The 19,583-nt window shown below is 47.0% G+C and overlaps 1 protein-coding gene across 3 annotated transcripts in view; it reads right to left on the reverse strand.

Annotated features, from left to right (window-relative positions):
- The window catches only part of kif26aa (kinesin family member 26Aa), a 100,750-nt gene that overhangs the window by 7,461 nt on the left and 73,706 nt on the right, over positions 1 to 19,583 (reverse strand). For all 3 annotated transcript variants that reach the window (XM_020053710.3, XM_020053709.3, XM_020053711.3), the window contains 7 exons: positions 15,534 to 15,743; positions 13,530 to 13,623; positions 12,196 to 12,458; positions 9,866 to 10,049; positions 6,207 to 6,366; positions 4,588 to 4,750; positions 726 to 3,891 (listed from right to left, as the gene is read on the reverse strand). In XM_020053710.3, the coding sequence (XP_019909269.3) occupies positions 726 to 3,891; positions 4,588 to 4,750; positions 6,207 to 6,366; positions 9,866 to 10,049; positions 12,196 to 12,458; positions 13,530 to 13,623; positions 15,534 to 15,743 (4,240 nt within the window). The remainder of the gene's footprint in view (positions 1 to 725; positions 3,892 to 4,587; positions 4,751 to 6,206; positions 6,367 to 9,865; positions 10,050 to 12,195; positions 12,459 to 13,529; positions 13,624 to 15,533; positions 15,744 to 19,583) is intronic.

Raw genomic sequence — 19,583 nt, forward strand, 5'->3', positions numbered from 1 at the left:
ATATAGGTTTAATAGGTGTACACCTTATAGGTGTAACAGCTGTGTTCTATATAGGTTTAATAGGTGTACACCTTATAGGTGTAACAGCTGTGTTCTATATAGGTTTAATAGGTGTACACCTTATAGGTGTAACAGCTGTGTTCTATATAGGTTTAATAGGTGTATACCTTATAGGTGTAACAGCTGTGTTCTATATAGGTTTAATAGGTGTATACCTTATAGGTGTAATAGTTGTAGGCTTTATAGGTGTAATAGCTGTGTTCTTAATAGGTGGAATAGGTGTATACCTTATAGGTGTAATAGCTGTGTTCTTTATAGGTGTAAAGGTGTATAGTTTATAGGTGTAATAGGTGTGTTATTTATATGTGTAATAGGTGGAGACTTTCTAGGTGTAATAGGTGTATATTTTATAGGTGTAATAAGTTTATACTTTATATGTGTAATAGGTGCAGGCCTTCTGGTTGTCCAGCGGTCTTAGATTTCGAACCTGAAAAGTTGCTAGGTCCAATCTACGAGTGTTCTGTCCCAAATTCTGTCACTGAGAAAGAGCATAAACTATAACTGCTCCATGGTCACTTAAAATTGACCGATTGCCTGGCTATGAGCCCCCTCACTGAGGGTACCTGAGAGTGGGAAATGTAAAAAAGCCACATTTTCAAATCTGCATCATGTGCAACGCATTATCACTATCGCCATGGGACTCTCATGCTCCGACCAGCACTCACCGTTCCCTCTCTTCTTGGGTGACTTAGACACTCTGCTCCTGTTGGACGCGGACACCCCGCTCTCGCTCATGGAGTCATGGGCTGAAGATGCACTGCCCGTTGTCTCGCTGTCCCGAATCATGCTCTCGTACCCGCTGCTGCCCCCGCTGTGGTAGAAGAGCGCGGTGCGCCCCATGGCAGGCGGCAGCTCCCCGCTGAGCACGCTGCTGTTGTCGCTGCCGTGTCCGCTGCTGTAACGCTGGGGCCTCCGCGGGGCCGTGATCTTGCTATAGGGTGAGGGTATCGGCGTGCCGGCGGGGGACCCACTCGAGCTGGTCCCGCTGTCGTCGCCGTCATCCCCCGGGGCCTCTGGACCACGGTTGGGGTGTTTCCTCGGGCTTCCGGCCACAAGCTCGCTAACACGGCTGTTGGCAGCTCGGATTGCCTGCTTCGTGCCCATGATTGTGCCCCTGCCGGGCTTGCCATTGGACCCCATCACAGGACCAGCCGGATTCTTTCCAGTTGGTGGTAAGTTGGCATTGCGTGCAGTTGGAGAGTCGAGGGATTTGCTAGAGGAGCCGACAGTCTTGGAGCTGCTGGCAGCCAACGTTCGAGTCTTTGAGCCACTCGCAATCACGGTCCTGGCGTTTGTATTCGTTTTAAGCTGTCCTAACTTATTTGTCATCCCAGAGGTGGAGAAAGGCGGAGAGGAAGCCGTGGGCAGGGAAGTAGTAGAGGTGGGGACCCCAAGTCTTGACAGTGATCTATTTGATTTCCCATTGCCCCCTAAGTTAGTGCCACTATTCTCTCTAGACAGGCCAGGTTTAGACCCCACTGAGGTTAGGCTATCGCATCTCTCTAAGGACATCAGGCTACCATAGTACCTTGCAGAATCCCCTTTGGCTCCTCGTGACTTCAGGCTTGACGCTGTCTTGGCCGAGCCACGGTCAGCTTTCAAGCTCGCAGTTTTGTAACTAAACAAATCCCTTCCATACTGGACATCGATTTCCTCCACAGAGACTGATGTTTTAGGCAATTGGAACCTCGCAGCATCGCTGGCTGCCTTTAAGGCACTAGGAGATAAGACTATTTTTGTCTTTTGATCAAGGCTTGATTTGCGAACAGGTGGTGCAGGAGGAGAGATGCTCCCGGAGCCAGATTTTGGAAGCATGCTGCTTTTCTGTCCATTTGCCTTCTTCCCCAAAGAGGAGAATCTCAGACTGCCAGTTCCAGAATTGCTGTCGCGTCCCCATTTTGATTCAGGGGAACTATGGGGGACTGAGACTGCACCAAGAGTGGTGGCACCTCGCCTGAGCTGTGGCATCCTGCTCATGCTCTCTGCTTTCTTATAGTTGGACTTCTCACAGCCGTCAACTAACCTCTGAGTTGAAAAGGATGCCTGTGCCTTTGGTGGTCGAGGCACACTGTTGCTGTTTCCTCCCGGTTTTCTGGAAGGGATGCCACTAGTGCTACTTCTGGGATCCGAATGACCACACCCTCGCAACCAGAGGTCATCTGGCTTACCCTCCTGCCTGCTACAACTTGGTGCGACCGATGAGGTAGGCTTGGTTTTCCTGGGAAGACTGGAGTGGACGTCGCGGTGCGGGATCTGAGAAGATGCCGAGGTGTTCAGAGTGTTCGCTCTCACTTTGGACCCTCTGAGAGATGCTTTGGTAGAGTCAGGAGACGGTGGGCACTTTGTCAGGGAGAGCTTGCTTGGTGTGACAGGGTCACTCTCCAAGTCAGAGAAGCAGACGCCACTGTCATTTAGGGAGCTCTTAGCACCATGCTGCAAGAACGGTTCCCTACGGAATATACCAGGAGAGGACAAAACAGATGCACTTTCGGGTGCCATGCCCTTAGCCCTCTGTAGGAATTTACCTGTGACTTCGCCGCCTTCGCTCTCCAGGGAGCACACGCTCGCCTTGCGCGGCCAAGAACCAATGGAAGATTGTCCACTACCGTGGTGGACAAATAGGTCCTCCTGCAAGGCAGTGGTCAGCTCAGAGCTTAACCCAGATGCACCCTCTTGAGCCGTGTAGGCGTCGTACTCGTCATTGATGCTGCTGATGATGCTCACGGGACGGGAGCCCGAGCCCAGGGCCTGGCGGGAGCAGTCACTGTTGAAACCGATGATGCTGGATGGACGCCCGTTGTCCGGGACAAGGCCTATGTGCAGGTCCTCCACCACGGTGAACACCAGCTCATCTTCCCCATTCAGCTCCACAGGCTGTTGCAGGGTGATTGTGGTCCTTAACACGTCTCTCTCCAAGCACCTCCCTCTGAGGGCTGCCCGCAGATGGCTCACCTGCATGGGACCCCTGCCATGTTGGCCCCTCTCCAGGACCAGGGATCCCCCAGGTGGCCCCTGCCCTAGGGCCTGCTGACTCATGCCCACAGGGGGTGCCCGGCAGAGGGCGTCTAGGCTCTCGGAGGGTGCTCTGGAAGATCTTGGCAAAGAGGGAGAGTCAAAGGGTTTGGGCAAAGTTGGTCCTTTGTTGAGGTAGACCTTCTCACGCACCACTGGGTCGGAGTCATTTGACAAAACCCTGCCCGGCTTAATCACACTGGCCACAACCTTCTCCCCGTCCGCACTAGTCCGTTTGTGATTCTCCAAGACGCCCACATCCGAGGACAGTTTGAAATGTTCCCTCTCAGACTTACCTTGAGCTGTGTTAGAGGTTGTTGTGACAATGTTGGACTTTTGGGTAGGAGGTTTAACAGTTTTCAGGGACGCAGACTCCTCCGGGCTTCTGGAGGGTCCACCTTCATTTTTCAGGGCTGTTTCTTTGCCCTCTGCAGTGAAGGCAGCTGGGCCCTCACTGCCATCAATGCACTCAAGTCTCTCTTGGAGCTCCGCAAAGGTGTTGCACTTGAAGTATTCCCCCTCCGACCGTTGAGTGTCTTTGCCGCGTTTCCGGTTCAGCGAGGGAATGATGGGAACAAAGGACGGCGGGCCCTCGTTGTCACTGAGCTCTCTGTCCGAAATGGTGGCACCGCCAGGCCCGATGTAGATGACCGTGTCACAGGAGTGCTCACTGCTGGACGAGTAGTCCGGGTCGCTGGACAGCAAGGTGGGCATATCCGGGTCAAGGGCCATGGTTCGCGTGTGAAAGGGTCTTAAATGTGGTTTGCGGATTCGTCCCTCCTCGCAGGAACTGTCCCCTCCGGAGGAGCTGGACGCATACTGAAGACAAGAGAGAAAAGACACATTAAAATGTATTCTGATGTATTTAACAGGCATTTAACAGGCAGATTTCTAACAGTGACCAATTCCTACACTTATTTATTAATTGAAAGCCATGTGTCATTATCATTGACGGTTAAAAGTTCAACCAAAGGCTGCATGAAAATAAACGTCAATGCAAAGTATTGGCTCGTCAGTTATGCATCTATATCGTATATAGCGATCTATACAATGTAAATACATGCTGTCAATCTGCCTAATGATGTTGACGGTATGCTGTCCAAATCTCAGGGCAATATTTTGGACACTCCCTTAGGAGCGCACACATTGATTACGTAGCATGAGGCTTAAGAAAAAAATAAATCTAAATCATTGATGTAACAGTCACTCCTTCCAGAAATTAACCACATATATTAGTCTTTTTTCTATGGCAGACCCACTGGTGCCCCCCGGGGAAATCATTCAATCAACATAAACACAGCAACACCAAAGGATGTTTGAGGAACAGAGCCCGAATTCAGGAAGGGCAATCAACGAATGTTAATACAAACCTGTTCATCCATTAAAAACCGTTCACTTAAGCCAGCGTTTTATAATCAAATGCACATTCTTGACTCCGACGCAGCCTTCTCACAAACACCTGAGGTCATATAGATACCTTAGAATGCCTTGTTGAAATGCACGTCAATTAAATACCTTGGATTTCTTCTTCCGCATGCGGTGAATGCGAGAGGCTAGCTGCACGGTGGTGAGAGTCTCCATGTATTTGGTTGGTGAGTCGGAGATGTGTGCTATCATGGTGGTTCGGCAGTTGATGTTGCCCAGAGATTCCCTCAGCAACATGGTGAGCTTGCTATCCCTGAATAATAGATCATAAAAAAAAATCCCTGTTAGCCTTCCAAAAAAAAGGGCCAGCACCATATACTGCCATAACCACAAACCCCCCATCCACGATCACAGCAAACATTCCTTGCGGTACCGAGGGATTAGTCGTTATCAAAGACGGCATGAAGGAGAAATCTCATTTACCATTAATAGAACCTCAACTACTGTACCGCTTTCAACTACTTACCCGTGTCTGTAAGTAGGCCAGTGTGTGAAAGGTCCATGAAAATCCAGTTCAAAATAAAACAGAAGTAAATATTACAGGGGCAACGTTGAGTTGCCACAGAAATATTCTGACCTAGTGAATGACACTGTGTATTCCGTGATATCCATTGATTCTTGAGGAATGTTTTGAATGCCTCATGAGCTTAGTTCAACTGCTGTACCAAGGCAGAAACCCAGTGCATCAGCTTGTTTCATGTTTAATGTGAATGTAATGTAAATGTAAATAAAACATGACACTGAAATATTGGTCAGTCCTTAGTTCTGACCATGAATTCTAGAGTGATTTCATTCCTCCAGCCACAACGCTCAGCTTTTTACAGAAACATGGGCGGGAAGGTTCGCATTGTGGCACATTGAACTGCGGATTTCAACTTTAATCTCACTCCTACTGCCTACAGTGTGCAGATAAAAACTAAACTTAAACAAATCATAAACAAATATTTTGACTTTTCTGAGTAAAATAAATACTTTGCTTTTCAGAGGCCTAATATTCTACTACAATCGAAACAACTCCCACTCGTTGAAGCTGGAGAACCACCTTTCCCTAAACCACAGCATAGTCAATAACTTCCCACATTATTGCCTCCCTTTTTCCCATATCATCCCTCATCCAAATAGGCTAATAGGGCTTCATTGATTCTCCCCTCTCCCCCCCCACCCCCCCCAGTGAGGTGGGATGCACAATGGAGAGAGCCAAAAAAGGCCACACAGCCATTCAAAACACAACGTCATAACATAAAGACACACAGCCAGTCAAAACACAACGTCATAACATAAAGACACACAGCCAGTCAAAACACAACGTCATAAAGACACACAGCCAGTCAAAACACAAACTCATAACATAAAGACACACAGCCAGTCAAAACACAACGTCATAACATAAAGACACACAGCCAGTCAAAACACAAACTCATAACATAAAGACACACAGCCAGTCAAAATACAACGTCATAACATAAAGACACACAGCCAGTCAAAACACAAACTCATAACATAAAGACACACAGCCAGTCAAAACACAAACTCATAACATGAAGACCCCTAGCCAAACAAAGCCCAAACTCATAACATAAAGACACCCAGCCAGACAAAACACAAAGTCATAACATGAAGACCCCCAGCCAGACAAAATAGAAACTCATAACATAAAAACACCCAGAAGACAAACCACAGTCATCATGTTCTTTCCTTCCATTCAGTACCTGTAGGGGACATGCTTTGCCCCGTTGGCCAGGGCGAGGATGACGTTTCCCAGAGCAGACAGAGACAGACACTGGCCACCACCACCTTCCCTGGTCCTGCTCAGGTCTGTCTCACAGCTGCCCAGATCCAGCAGGTGTAGACGACTACGACCACCAGACACTATGAGAGAAAAAAGACAGGGAGAGAGAGTATGAAATAGGAAATGGAAAGAGTGGGAGAAAGAAAGAAAGAAAGAAAGAAAAAGAAAGGAGATGGTAGGGTATTAGAGGTTTTGGTAAAATAGGCACAAATTGCTTATTAGTAATGTGCGACAAGCAGGGCACAATTTTCTTCAGATTTTTGAAAAAAAGCAGGCAATTGGTTGACTCTAATTTCTAAGAGAAAGAGGGTGGAGCTTGCATTGAGAACAGGCTAGCAAGAACTTGTTCTTACATCCTAACATTACCCCTTCCTCTTACCACAGCTTTCACCTTAACCCTTACCTAGCCCTTACCTAACCCAACATTTATTACATACATTTTCCTCACCAGGGCATCACTTCCAAATATTGTCATTAACACACATTTCTTTGAACATCTGTACAAAAAAAATCATGTTCTGAGATAATTGTGTCCGGTACATGAAGAAATTTCAATAAGCAATCTGTGTCTCATGAAAGCCGGTGACACCGTGTTGACCATGAAGCTGAAACAGCAGAGATCAGGAGTTCACAGGGACCATTTTAGCTGTGCCAAATGACCAATGCAGCGAATCACACGTCCAGAGAGAAGTTACAGTGACACGCAACCAAAAAGAAAGAGGGGGGAGGGGGCAGTATGACTTCAAGGGGCCCTGTGAGTTAGGGACCTTTGGCTTAGAGGTGACCACCCAAAATACTACCACTTTCGGGGGCTTACGGCTCACAGATAAAAGACAGAGTTACGCTTGAGAAGACATACAGTGGGGAGAACAAGTATTTGATACACAGCCAATTTTGCAGGTTTCCCCACTTACAAAGCATGTAGAAGTCTGTCATTTTTATCATAGGTACTCTTCAACTGTGAGTGACGGAATCTAAAACAAAAATCCAGAAAAATCACACTATGATTTTTAAGTAATTAATTAGCATTTTATTGCATGACATAAGTATTTGATCCATCAGAAAAGCAGAACTTAATATTTGGTAGAGAAACCTTTGTTTGCAATTACAGAGATCATACGTTTCCTGTAGTTCTTGACTAGGTTTGCACACACTGCAGCAGGGATTTTGGCCCACTCCTCCATACATACTTCTCCAGATCCTTCAGGTTTCGGGGCTGTTGCTGGGCAATACAGATTTTCAGCTACCTCCAAAGATGTTCTATTGGGTTCAGGTCTGGAGACTGGCTAGGCCACTCCAGGACCTTGAGATGCTTCTTACGGAGACACTCCTTAGTTGCCCTGGCTGTGTGTTTCGGGTCATTGTCATGCTGGAAGACCCAGCCACAACCCATCTTCAATGCTCTTACTGAGGGAAGGAGGTTGTTGGCCAAGATCTCGCGATACATGGCTCCATCCATCCTCCCCTCAATATGGTGCAGTCCTGTCCCCTTTGCAGAAAAGCATCCCCAAAGAATGATGTTTCCACCTCCATGCTTCACGGTTGGGATGATGTTCTTGGGGCTTGAGCAGGGGGACCTTGCGTGCGCTGCAGGATTTTAATCCATGACGGTGTAGTGTGTTACTAATAGTTTTCTTTGAGACTGTAGTCCCAGCTGTCTTCAGGTCATTGGCCAGGTCCTGCCGTGTAGTTCTGGGCTGATCCCTCACTTTCCTCATGATCATTGATGCCCCTCGAGGTGAGATCTTGCATGGAGCCCCAGACAGAGGGAGATTGACCGTCATCTTGAACTTCTTCCATTTTCTAATAATTGCGCCAACAGTTGTTGCCTTCTCACCAAGCTGCTTGCCTATTGTCCTGTAGCCCATCCCAGCCTTGTGCAGGTCTACAATTTTATCCCTTCCCAGCCTTGTGCAGGTCTACAATTTTATCCCTGATGTCCTTACACAGCTCTCTGGTCTTGGCCATTGTGGAGAGCTTGGAGTCTGTTTGATTGAGTGTGTGGACAGTTGTCTTTTATACAGGTAACAAGTTCAAACAGGTGCAGTTAATACAGGCAATGAGTGGAGAACAGGAGGGCTTCTTAAAGAAAAACTAACAGATCTGTGAGAGCCGGAATTCTTACTGGTTTGTAGGTGATCATATACTTATGTCATGCAATAAAATGCAAATTAATTATAAAAAAATCATACAATGTGATTTTCTGGATTTTTGTTTTAGATTCCGTCTCTCACAGTTGAAGTGTACCTATGATAAAAATGACAGACCTCTACATGCTTTGTAAGTATGTAAACCTGTAAAATCGGCAGTATCAAATACTTGTTCTCCCCACTGTAATCTGTTAAATTTGAGCTCATCTAGGTCAGTAGTATGAAAATGTGTACTCATATTACCACGGGGGGAGGGGGGTGTGTGGAAATGATGCCGACTGAACACGGTGGCGGGGCTGAAGATTAGCCTGGCGTCAGCAAGATTTAGAAACCCCCGCGATGAAGACTGGCAGCCCTCGCTTCAACCCGGGAATGCAAACTAGCCTCCTGTTTTATGTGCCACTCCATAAACATTTCCAGAAAGAGGACTCAAGCCTCATTACCTATTGAAATGTATTCCGGCCCTGGACAGCATGCGCCGTGTCTGCCCCCGCATTCGCTGCGACGGGAGTAAAATACTAATGATGGGGTGGGGGGTGGGGGTGGGATGGGGGGGGGGCGCTGAGATGACAGGCAACCAACCTGCGACAGTGGCTAATGAAAATGTGCAGGCCTTCCTTGTTAGTATTCATGTTAAGGCCTCATCAGCAACTCCAAATGAAGCTAATTAATACAAGTTGGGCCGGAGAAAGAGAGGGAGACAGAAAGAGAGAGGGGATATGGATGGTGTGGAGAGACAGAAAGAGAGAGAAGAGATGGATGGTGAGGAGAGACAGAAAGAGAGGGGAGAGGGGTGAGGGGTGAGGGATGAGGGGTGAGGGGAGAGGGGTGAGGGGAGAGGGGTGAGGGATGGGGATAATATACTTGCAGGATTGCCTAGACTTTCCACAAGTCTCCTTAACATACTAATGATGCATGTGAAATATGTTCTCCAGATAAAAGGGCAGGGGCTTTTTCATTGTGCTGATCAGAGTGGTTCCTTTGAGAAGCGAGCACATTAAAGACATTGTGCTCTTTCAAAGGTTTATCTGCATCATTGGCGGTTGATGTGAGACTTTGGCTGAACAAGACCCATCATATTTAGTAGGAAAACTGTCATCCGCTTTCAATGTGTGACCTCTGAAGATTGATAAAATGCACACACAGGTACACTGTGCATGGAATCTCTACCTAAATGTTTTTGCTTTCATGCCCTGGTGGGTTTGTGCTCTCTGAGCGCTCGTTGAATAGCGCCAAGCAAGTGAACCCGGGCAAAGTTTGTTTGCTATTGCTATTGTTTCCTATTGGACCCAGGTCTGTTCGGAGCACAAAGCACCCCAGAATCTCCTCCAGAGTCGACCCAAGAAACTCCCCCCCTAGAAAGTCACCCAGAGAGTCCCCCAGAAACTCCCCCGGCACATTGCCAACGTTGCCAGCGTCCACCACTCACTTCCTCCTTTGGCACTCTTCTCCATGCAGTACTGGTACACATGGAGGGTGAAGAGCACGTGGGAGTTCCTCCTCCCCTCCTCGTCGCATTGAGGGCGACTGGTGCTCCGGGCCGCCAGCGCCGCGTCCAGGAAGTAGGCCGCCCGCTCTGCAGTGGCCGCGCGCAACTCACTCTGGTTCTGGAGCTGAGGGAGCAAAAGACGGAAAGTGTGGCAGACTGAATAAAAGACATGAGAGTCCTGCTAATCAGGCCGCTACTGTGGGAGCTTTTCATGCTGGTGAAGTCCTCTGAAATAAGCCGAGAGGTGTTGAGGGACAGATGGAGGGAGATGGAGTGAAACGTTTTTTTCAGGTCACGCCTTGAGGTTTTTCAGTCATTGCACACTTTGTACTATTTTACTATTTTAGTTGTATGCATTTTACTACTATTCTCATTAATATCGTTGCTGTAAACGCTAATTAATAGTAAAAAAAATTATATTATTATTGCCTGACTGCCATTGGAGATGAAGAAAAGAGGAAGAGAGAGAAAGGACACACAAACAAGTGAGTCAAAATGACAGAAAGATCCCTCAGAAATGCATCCAGACATAAAGGACCCATAGAGAGGGACAGAGACAGTGAAATGAGACTGGATTAGATGGGTTTAGCTAACTGGCCAAACTGCACACACTCCAGGCCAAGCAAGCGTCCTGAATGATCATGGAGTCGGATATGTGCACTGAGAGAGAGGGAGATTGGGGGAGGTGAGAGACAGAGGACCCAGAGAGGGAGATTGGTTGTAAGAGGATTTCAGATAAAGGTAGGAGCATCATAAGAGTCCTGGTAGCAAATTTTTTTTTAGCTGGTCGGTCTGTCTTTTCCACTATGTCTCCTCTGTCTTTTCCACTGTCTCTCCTCTGTCTTTTCCACTGTCTCTCCTCTGTCTTTTCCACTGTGTCTCCTCTGTCTTTTCCACTGTGTCTCCTCTGTCTTTTCCACTGTTTCTCCTGTCTTTTCCACTGTGTCTCCTCTGTCTTTTCCACTGTCTCTCCTCTGTCTTTTCCACTGTGTCTCCTCTGTCTTTTCCACTGTCTCTCCTCCACCAGAAATAAAACATAATATATATATATTTTTTTTTTGGATGAAAATAATTGTGCAACAAATTGTGCAACTAATTAAGTCAGAATACATATGAACACAGCATTTGCTATTACTTTCTCATGAACTCCCTGCCAAAACACCAACACACACAATTACGTACACACACCCACTAGCCCACATGCTCCGTACCTGACCTAACCCACCTAACCCACTAGCCAACATGTTCCATACCTGACCTAACCCACTAGCCAACATGTTCCATACCTGACCTAACCCACCTAACCCACTAGCCAACATGTTCCATACCTGACCTAACCCACCTAACCCACTAGCCAACATGTTCCATACCTGACCTAACCCACTAGCCAACATGTTCCATACCTGACCTAACCCACTAGCCAACATGTTCCATACCTGACCTAACCCACTAGCCAACATGTTCCATACCTGACCTAACCCACTAGCCAACATGTTCCATACCTGACCTAACCCACCTAACCCACTAGCCAACATGTTCCATACCTGACCTAACCCACCTAACCCACTAGCCAACATGTTCCATACCTGACCTAACCCACCTAACCCACTAGCCAACATGTTCCATACCTGACCTAACCCACCTAACCCACTAGCCAACATGTTCCATACCTGACCTAACCCACTAGCCAACATGTTCCATACCTGACCTAACCCACCTAACCCACTAGCCAACATGTTCCATACCTGACCTAACCCACTAGCCAACATGCTCCATACCTGACCTAACCCACTAGCCAACATGTTCCATACCTGACCTAACCCACCTAACCCACTAGCCAACATGTTCCATACCTGACCTAACCCACCTAACCCACTAGCCAACATGTTCCATACCTGACCTAACCCACCTAACCCACTAGCCAACATGTTCCATACCTGACCTAACCCACCTAACCCACTAGCCAACATGTTCCATACCTGACCTAACCCACTAGCCAACATGTTCCATACCTGACCTAACCCACTAGCCAACATGCTCCATACCTGACCTAACCCACTAGCCAACATGTTCCATACCTGACCTAACCCACCTAACCCACTAGCCAACATGCTCCGTACCTGACCTAACCCACTAGCCAACATGTTCCGTACCTGACCTAACCCACCTAACCCACTAGCCAACATGCTCCGTACCTGACCTAACCCACTAGCCAACATGTTCCGTACCTGACCTAACCCACCTAACCCACTAGCCAACATGCTCCGTACCTGCGATCCGCAGACAGGGTCCTCGCGCAGGAACACGCCTGGGGACTGGCCGTCCTGCAGGCTGCCCAAGGAGGCGTCGGACAGCAGGTCGGTCAGGGCCTCATCCCGGCCGGAGATCTCCACGGCGGACACATGGACTGAGAAGCGTGCCCCGGCCTTCTCCTTGCGCTCCTCGATGAGCTTGAAGAGCCAGGAGATGGCACACGGGGCCACGCCCAGGCTCTGTGTGGAGCAGTCTCGACCAATCATGGTGTACGTTTTACCTGTCGGGGGGAGGGGTCAGAGGTTACTGGAATATTTGTAAATGCATGTTGACAGGGGATTCCGGACACGGAGTACGTCCATACTAGTGACACTGTCCTCCGAAAAGGCCTGATACTAGACTTGTGTGGGTGTCCGGGCACGTTATAAGTCAGACCAGGATTGCTTATAGATCCATTCATCTATTCATTTACAATTGAAGATAGCCTTCTCCAGAATGAATTGGCTCACAAGAACAAGAGCTTGCGTGTGGTGCTGAAGCAGATAAAAGATAGCATTGACAATACTGCCTTGAATTAAGGCATTTTGTACATGGATGTGGTTGATACATAAATATTTTAACTGAGGCAGCATCTAAACCTGATAATCCTGTTTTTGCTGCACTGTAGGAATTTCTAACATTTTCACGATGTGAAAATGCTTCAGATTTTAACTTCCTCTATAAAATGTTAGACTTAATTTCTCCTAACAACATTATTTTCTCAACCTTTACGAAAATGTGTCCATTAATTATCATCCACGATTGGTCTGGTTTGATCCACTGTCTTCTCTCCTGTCTTTCTCTACAGTCACTATTAACGAGGCATAAAGGCCTGAAAAAAGTCATATTTCCGTGGGAAATTTATACTGTTGAGTAAAAACTGACTCAAATCAAGATACGGCATCTGTAGCAAAGCTATGGTAAAGTCACAGCACAGAGGAGATGTGAATCGGCAAACCAAACGAGATGACAAGAGGTAGAGACTGTCTAACAATCAGACTGAAAACAATTTCACATTGCATTATATATACCTCCCTCTCTCCCTCCCCCTTTTCTATCTTCCTCCCCCTCTTTCTCCCTTTCTCCCTCCCCCTCTCACCCTCTTTCTATTTTCCCTTCTCAAAGAAGGAAGCACGACCAAACAGCCAAATTAAAAAGGACACTGAACTATGTCATTGTTTGCCATTGCTCTAGGTTTTTTGGGGAGGTTTGTTTGTTTGAGTGCACGAGTGTGCGCGCACGCGTGTGTGTGTGTGTGTCTGTGTGTGTCAGTGTGTGTGTGTGTGTGTGGGTGTGGAGAACGTTGTCATACCCAGGTTTGCATGGCCGAAGCAGAAGATGCAGCCATCCGCACCGTTCACCACCGACTGAATGACTTCCGCTACTGTACCCGAGCACACCTCAGCCTATTGGGAGAGAGCCCCGCTTAAAGCCAATTACAACACAGCGTGTCAAACCTCAGCAAGAGGAAATGAATCCGACACACAAAAACAAGTAAGCAGTAAAGCACAGACCATGTCAGACATAGGTACATGATGTGTAATTTTAGCTGTAATTTTTTCAGATGCAAAGTGCTAAAATGCAAAGGACTCAGAGTTCATGGGTCATGGCGTAGACCTAAAACCCAAAGGACTGAAAATTCATGAGTCGTGGTGTAGACCTAAAACCCAAAGGACTCAGAGTTCATGGGTCGTGGTGTAGACCTAAAACCCAAAGGACTCAGAGTTCATGGGTCGTGGTGTAGACCTAAATCCCAAAGGACTGAGACTTCCTGACTCCCCTCCTTGGTTGTTCACTATGGCAGAACACTGCAGTTTGCATGTATATGGCTACACCCACCCACGCACACACACACACACCCAGCAAACTCACACACAAACACACCCAGCAAACCCACCCACTCACACACACACACCCAGCAAACCCACATACAAACACACACAGCAAACCCAGCCACTCACACACACACACCCAGCAAACCCACACACAAACACACCCAGCAAACCCACCCACTCACACACATACACCCAGCAAACCCACACACAAACACACCCAGTAAAACCACCCACTCACTCACACACACACACCCGGCAAACACGCACACACACACACACACACACACACAAACAGCTACAGTCTAGGATATGCTGCCTCGTCTGGCAATGTAGAAGATGTACAGAGGGTCTGCAGCCTAGTGACATTAAGTCATATATCTACCTTCCCCTCCAGCAAGAGAAAACAGCTCTCCCTCTCTGATCATCGCAGTAGCAGCCTTTCCTGCCCTGCAGACAGCCAGAGATGCAGTGTTCAAACTCTGACATTACTTCTTGTGTGTGTGTGTGTGTGTGTGTGTGTGTGTGCGCGTGTTCACTGCTTGCAATTTCACTGTGTGCAAGTGTTTACTGTGTGTTTTTTCACTGTGCATGTGTGCAGGTTAACTGGGATCGTTGTCCTACGAGTCCTACAGAAGCTCTGATACCTTCCCCTTCGAAGCCTGCTCCCTTTTTGAACAGCACTGGGTAGAGGCACCAGTCAGACCATATCTGATAGAATGACCCTTAACCTCCTGTAGCCTAGAGCGTCTCAGCCTAAACTGGTGAAAGGAGAAAGGTTTGGCTTTCTACCTCCTGACCTCTGGGGCAAGGACTCCTGTGGGTTCACCACACACATCACCACACCCACCACCACCATCACCTCCATCATCACCATCATCACCAAACCCACCACCACCATCACCTCCAACCACCATCACCAGACCCATCACCATCATCATCACCACCGCCAACACCACCACCACCACCACCACCAACACCATCACCACACACACCCATCATCATCCCACCCACCACCACCATCACCATCACCACACCCACCATAACATCACCACACCTACCTCCACCATCACCAAACCCACCACCACCATCACCTCCAACCACCATCACCAGACACACCGTCATCACCACACCCATCACCATCATCATCACCAACACCACCACCAACACCACCATCACCACCACCATGACCACACACACACCAATCATCATCCCACCCACCACCACTATCACCACACCCACCATAACATCACCACACTTACCTCCACCATCACCACACCCACCACCATCATCATCACAACCTCTGCCATTACCACACCCACCCATCATCACCACACACAATGAGCCCCATAGAACCATGGTTCACCCCCTGGATTTGAGAAAATTGTGTTGGGCAAAAACAAAACCCTGTAAAACTTTATTATCAGATCTGAATAACAGCAGTGAGGACAGGTGTGTCGGTGAGGGGCGTGTCTGAGGCTTACTTGTGAGGCGTCCTGGGAAAAGACTGCATCGAAGGCGAACATCTTTGGGGCAGCGGCTGCGGCACGCCTCTGGGCTGCACTGGAGTGGCTGTTCGCAGGCGTTTCGCAAAGCGTGAGCTGCTTCTTGCGTGCGTCCACTTTTAGGAACGACCGGGACTCTGAAGTGTCACTGGAGCCCTGGGCAGCGCAGATGCGCACCATCACTTTGACCTGCAGCGAGAGTAGGACATTCCTATCAGACGAAGAGGAAAATGCTAAAGAAAGAAAATTCAGTTGATCTGTGTTTTAGGGAAAAACATGTTGTTGTTTATGAGTTTGTTATTGTTTTTTCTATTATTACTCCCATTGGAGCAGAAAGGTTCATGTCATCCTGCACCTTCCCAATCCAGGTGTTTGTTGTGACTAAATCATGCAAGTACTTATAAACTAGACAAGACAACTGCTTACTGAATTATGGTGAAGTTACTTCATCTAGTCATGCTGATGCAAAACCGCAGAGCTACTGCTAACTAGCATCCCCATGTTAACGTTAGCTTAGTGACAATACTGTTTGTGCTCAGATGGCTTAACCTGACAAGGCTTGGGGAAAAAACCAAGCGTGGCATGCTATGCTAATGTTGTTCAGCTGCCAAGGATTAGCCTTTGCACAAGCTCAGGCTTAGATGTGAGACAAATTGGCAACACGGGGATACTCCGATTCCAAGTTGACTTAGAGGTAATAAAAAGAGTATGGGAGGATTGGGAGGGTCTTTTCTCATGTGAGTTGCTTAAAAGGCACCTAAATGCTGAGTATCCTGACCATGTGACCATTTAAACGGATGTTTAAAAAAAAAAACAGAAGACAGCTAGGACGGGATCAGTGTTTGGCAGTGTACACATTTTGTCTGGCAAAGCCCGTAAAAGCAGGGACAACAGTTTGTTGGGAATTTGCTCGGTTGACGAGAATGAGCTTAAATTATTGAGGCAGGGGCCTGAATTATTTCTGATAATGCACCACTTTGTATAGCTGCATGAGACCAAAACATACAATCCAAGAAATTGAACATAAAAAAAAAAGAAAGTCAACCTGATACACCGTGCCGATTAAAAACACCACGAATAACCTGGCTGTTAATGCAACAGAACCTACAGCTGTAATGTTGGTACCGGACTGGGTCGAGGACTCTAAACCAGAAGTGTTGGTTATTGGCTCTGACTCGTGTGCTGTGCTAACAAGTCTGCAGTTGTTCAGATCTAATAGTCGACAGGACATCCTTTATGAGATGATACAAAACACACGACACAAACACACGCGAGGAGGTTTGGGGTGCAGATAGGATGTACGTAGGTCCCTGCCCGTGTTGGGGTGGATGAGAATGAGGCTGCTGATTGGATTGCCAAACAGGCCCTGTGTGGAAGTGGATATTGCAGCCTCCGTGAGCAGAGCGGAGGCTAAATGTTTAATGGACTGGCATGATGGGCATCTAGAAGCACAATGGAGGGACCTCTGCACAATACACTTGGAGTGGATCACAGCCATCTGAACAAGACATTACATCTGACAGTGAGGCATCCAACAGGAAGTAGACGACCTGCTGATACCAGTGTGGGTGCTTTGAGAGGGAGAGAAAAAGACAGAGTATGTATGACAGCAGAAGGGATACAGGATTGGAGTTTGAATAGAACGTTGAGGGTGTGTATCTTCAGACACAATGTTAAAACACCTGTTTGTACTCCTTAGGGAGACAGGGTTGGCAGTTGGGATTCAGCTCCTCCCGGAATCTGGCCCACACTCCAGCACAGCAGGTGATGGTAACGCACCGACATCACTGGAGGCCAACCGCCATGAAACAGAAACCCAAACCCACAGAAGAAGAAGACTCAGATTCCTGAAACCCCACATTTCGTCTTCAGCCTCGGGAATATCCTGCCAGTGACGTGTGAAGCACAACATGGATCCAACCGGCATACATCCCAAAATCTGCAGAAGCTATCACTGAACTCAGCATGCCATCAATTAGGGCACTGTGTCAAACCTGAAATACAACACTTCCTCAGAAATAGATTTCTTTTTTGTGTGTTATGGGTACGGCAAATATTTGGCTGAGTTTTCCATGTAGTCTGTCAAAACCCACAGCGTCTGGCAAAACACTGACCAGGCTGCCAGGCTAGCGTGATGTAGCCTGGCGTGAGGCGGTGCCTGACAGGTCCCATCTTTCTATGCGTTTTTAATACACCCCATCAAATAGCAGCTGAATGTGCAGTTCCTTCTGAAGGGCAGCTTAAGTTCAAAGCCAATAACAATCTGGGGGAAGGTGGCGTTGAAAGAGCATGACCAAGTCATCCGTATCATAACCTCTAACTCACTCTACTAGTAGTTATAGATAGAAGACCACAGCATTTTTTTTATCTGTTAAAAAAAAGTAGAATTTAGTATGGTTTTGTAGGCAACAACATAACGTTACCTGTGCTACCAAATGCGAGTAAAACTGACAGTTCAATGATAATAGTGTGAAAAACAAGCCTTCATTAGCATACACTATCATGTAATTTGCTGTACGGTCTGGTGATATTCAATACCTGACAGAATCTATGGCAACGATTCAATGTAAATTAAGTGATGAGGGGGAAAAAAATGCCGTCGGCAGCCGTTAAGCTGTTGCTGATTTTGGCAGCGCTCCACTAGCTTTTGAGTTTGTTGACATTCTGCCACGGTTATCGAATGCTCATCAGCAAATCAGTCTAGTGACTTGGACACGGGCAACGTCTCCATAAAGGGGGATTCCCTGAGTAGTTGTGTGTGTGAAGTACATCACACATGCTAACATGCTACAAAGTCAACCCCATATTTCTCTGCATCCGGTGGCAGTTAAAAGAAGTGGCCAAAAATATCAGTATCCATGCCCCATTTCTTATAGAAAACTGGTGAAATGACAAACCGTTTGGTATTTGCATATGTATTTCTTTGGTTTGCAGTTGAACGAATTACATCCTTAGCTTATTTCACACAGAAATAAGCCCACTGCTCAGAGAGAAAAACCTAAGAAAGCCTGATTGCAATTTCCTAAAACACACATGAACATGCCACCAAACTCCTGTGGACAGAGTTATCCGAGCCTTTTGGTAAAGAACACCATACCTATATTTACAGAAAACAAAATAAAACCTTCAAATCAAAGAACACTTTGGCTATAGTCAAACATGAAGGTTCAGTGAAGAACACCTTCCTTACACTCAAACATGGAGGAGGTTCAGTAACAAACACCTCGCCCTCAGTCAAACATGGAAGAGCTCTAGTTAAAACATCATCCCCTTCAGTCAAACATGGAAGAGGTTCAGTTAAAACATCATCCCCACAGTCAAACATGGAAGAGCTCTAGTTAAAACATCATCCCCTTCAGTCAGACATGGAAGAGCTTCAGTTAAAACATCATCCCCTCAGTCAAACATGGAAGAGCTCTAGTTAAAACATCATCCCCTTCAGTCAAACATGGAAGAGCTTCAGTTAAAACATCATCCCCACAGTCAAACATGGAGGAGGTTCAGTAACAAACATCTTGCCCACAGTCAAACACGAAGGAGGTTCAATAAAGAACACCTTCTCCACAGTCAAACATGGAGGTTCAGTGATGTTCAGTGGTTGCTTTGATGCCTCTGGCGCTGGGTACATTGAACGTGTGCATGGCATCATGTCATCAGGAGAATACCAAGCCATTTTGGAGAGCAATGTCAAACCAAGTCTTCAAAAGCTGGGTCTCCGTAAAAAGTTGTGGGTCTTCCTGCAGGAAGATGACCAGAAATACACTTCAAAACGGAACCAGGAATGATTCAAGAGAAAATGCTGGACTGTTCTGGAATGACTACTATCAATACAGATCTAAACTGTCGTGAAAACCTGTAGAGACATCTAAAAACAGTAGTTGGTACCCTTTCAAATCTGGGAAAGGCAGGCAATTATGCAGGTCTATAAGATTCTGAATCAAAAACTAAAGTCATGTCATATTAACAGTTTTTTTGGTCAGTATCAATTAGCTTTTAGAGACAATTGTGAGTTTTTGAAGAAAGGGCAAT

The sequence above is a fragment of the Esox lucius genome, chromosome 14 (genome assembly GCF_011004845.1).
Source record: "Esox lucius isolate fEsoLuc1 chromosome 14, fEsoLuc1.pri, whole genome shotgun sequence".
Classification (NCBI taxonomy): Eukaryota; Metazoa; Chordata; class Actinopteri; order Esociformes; family Esocidae; genus Esox; species Esox lucius.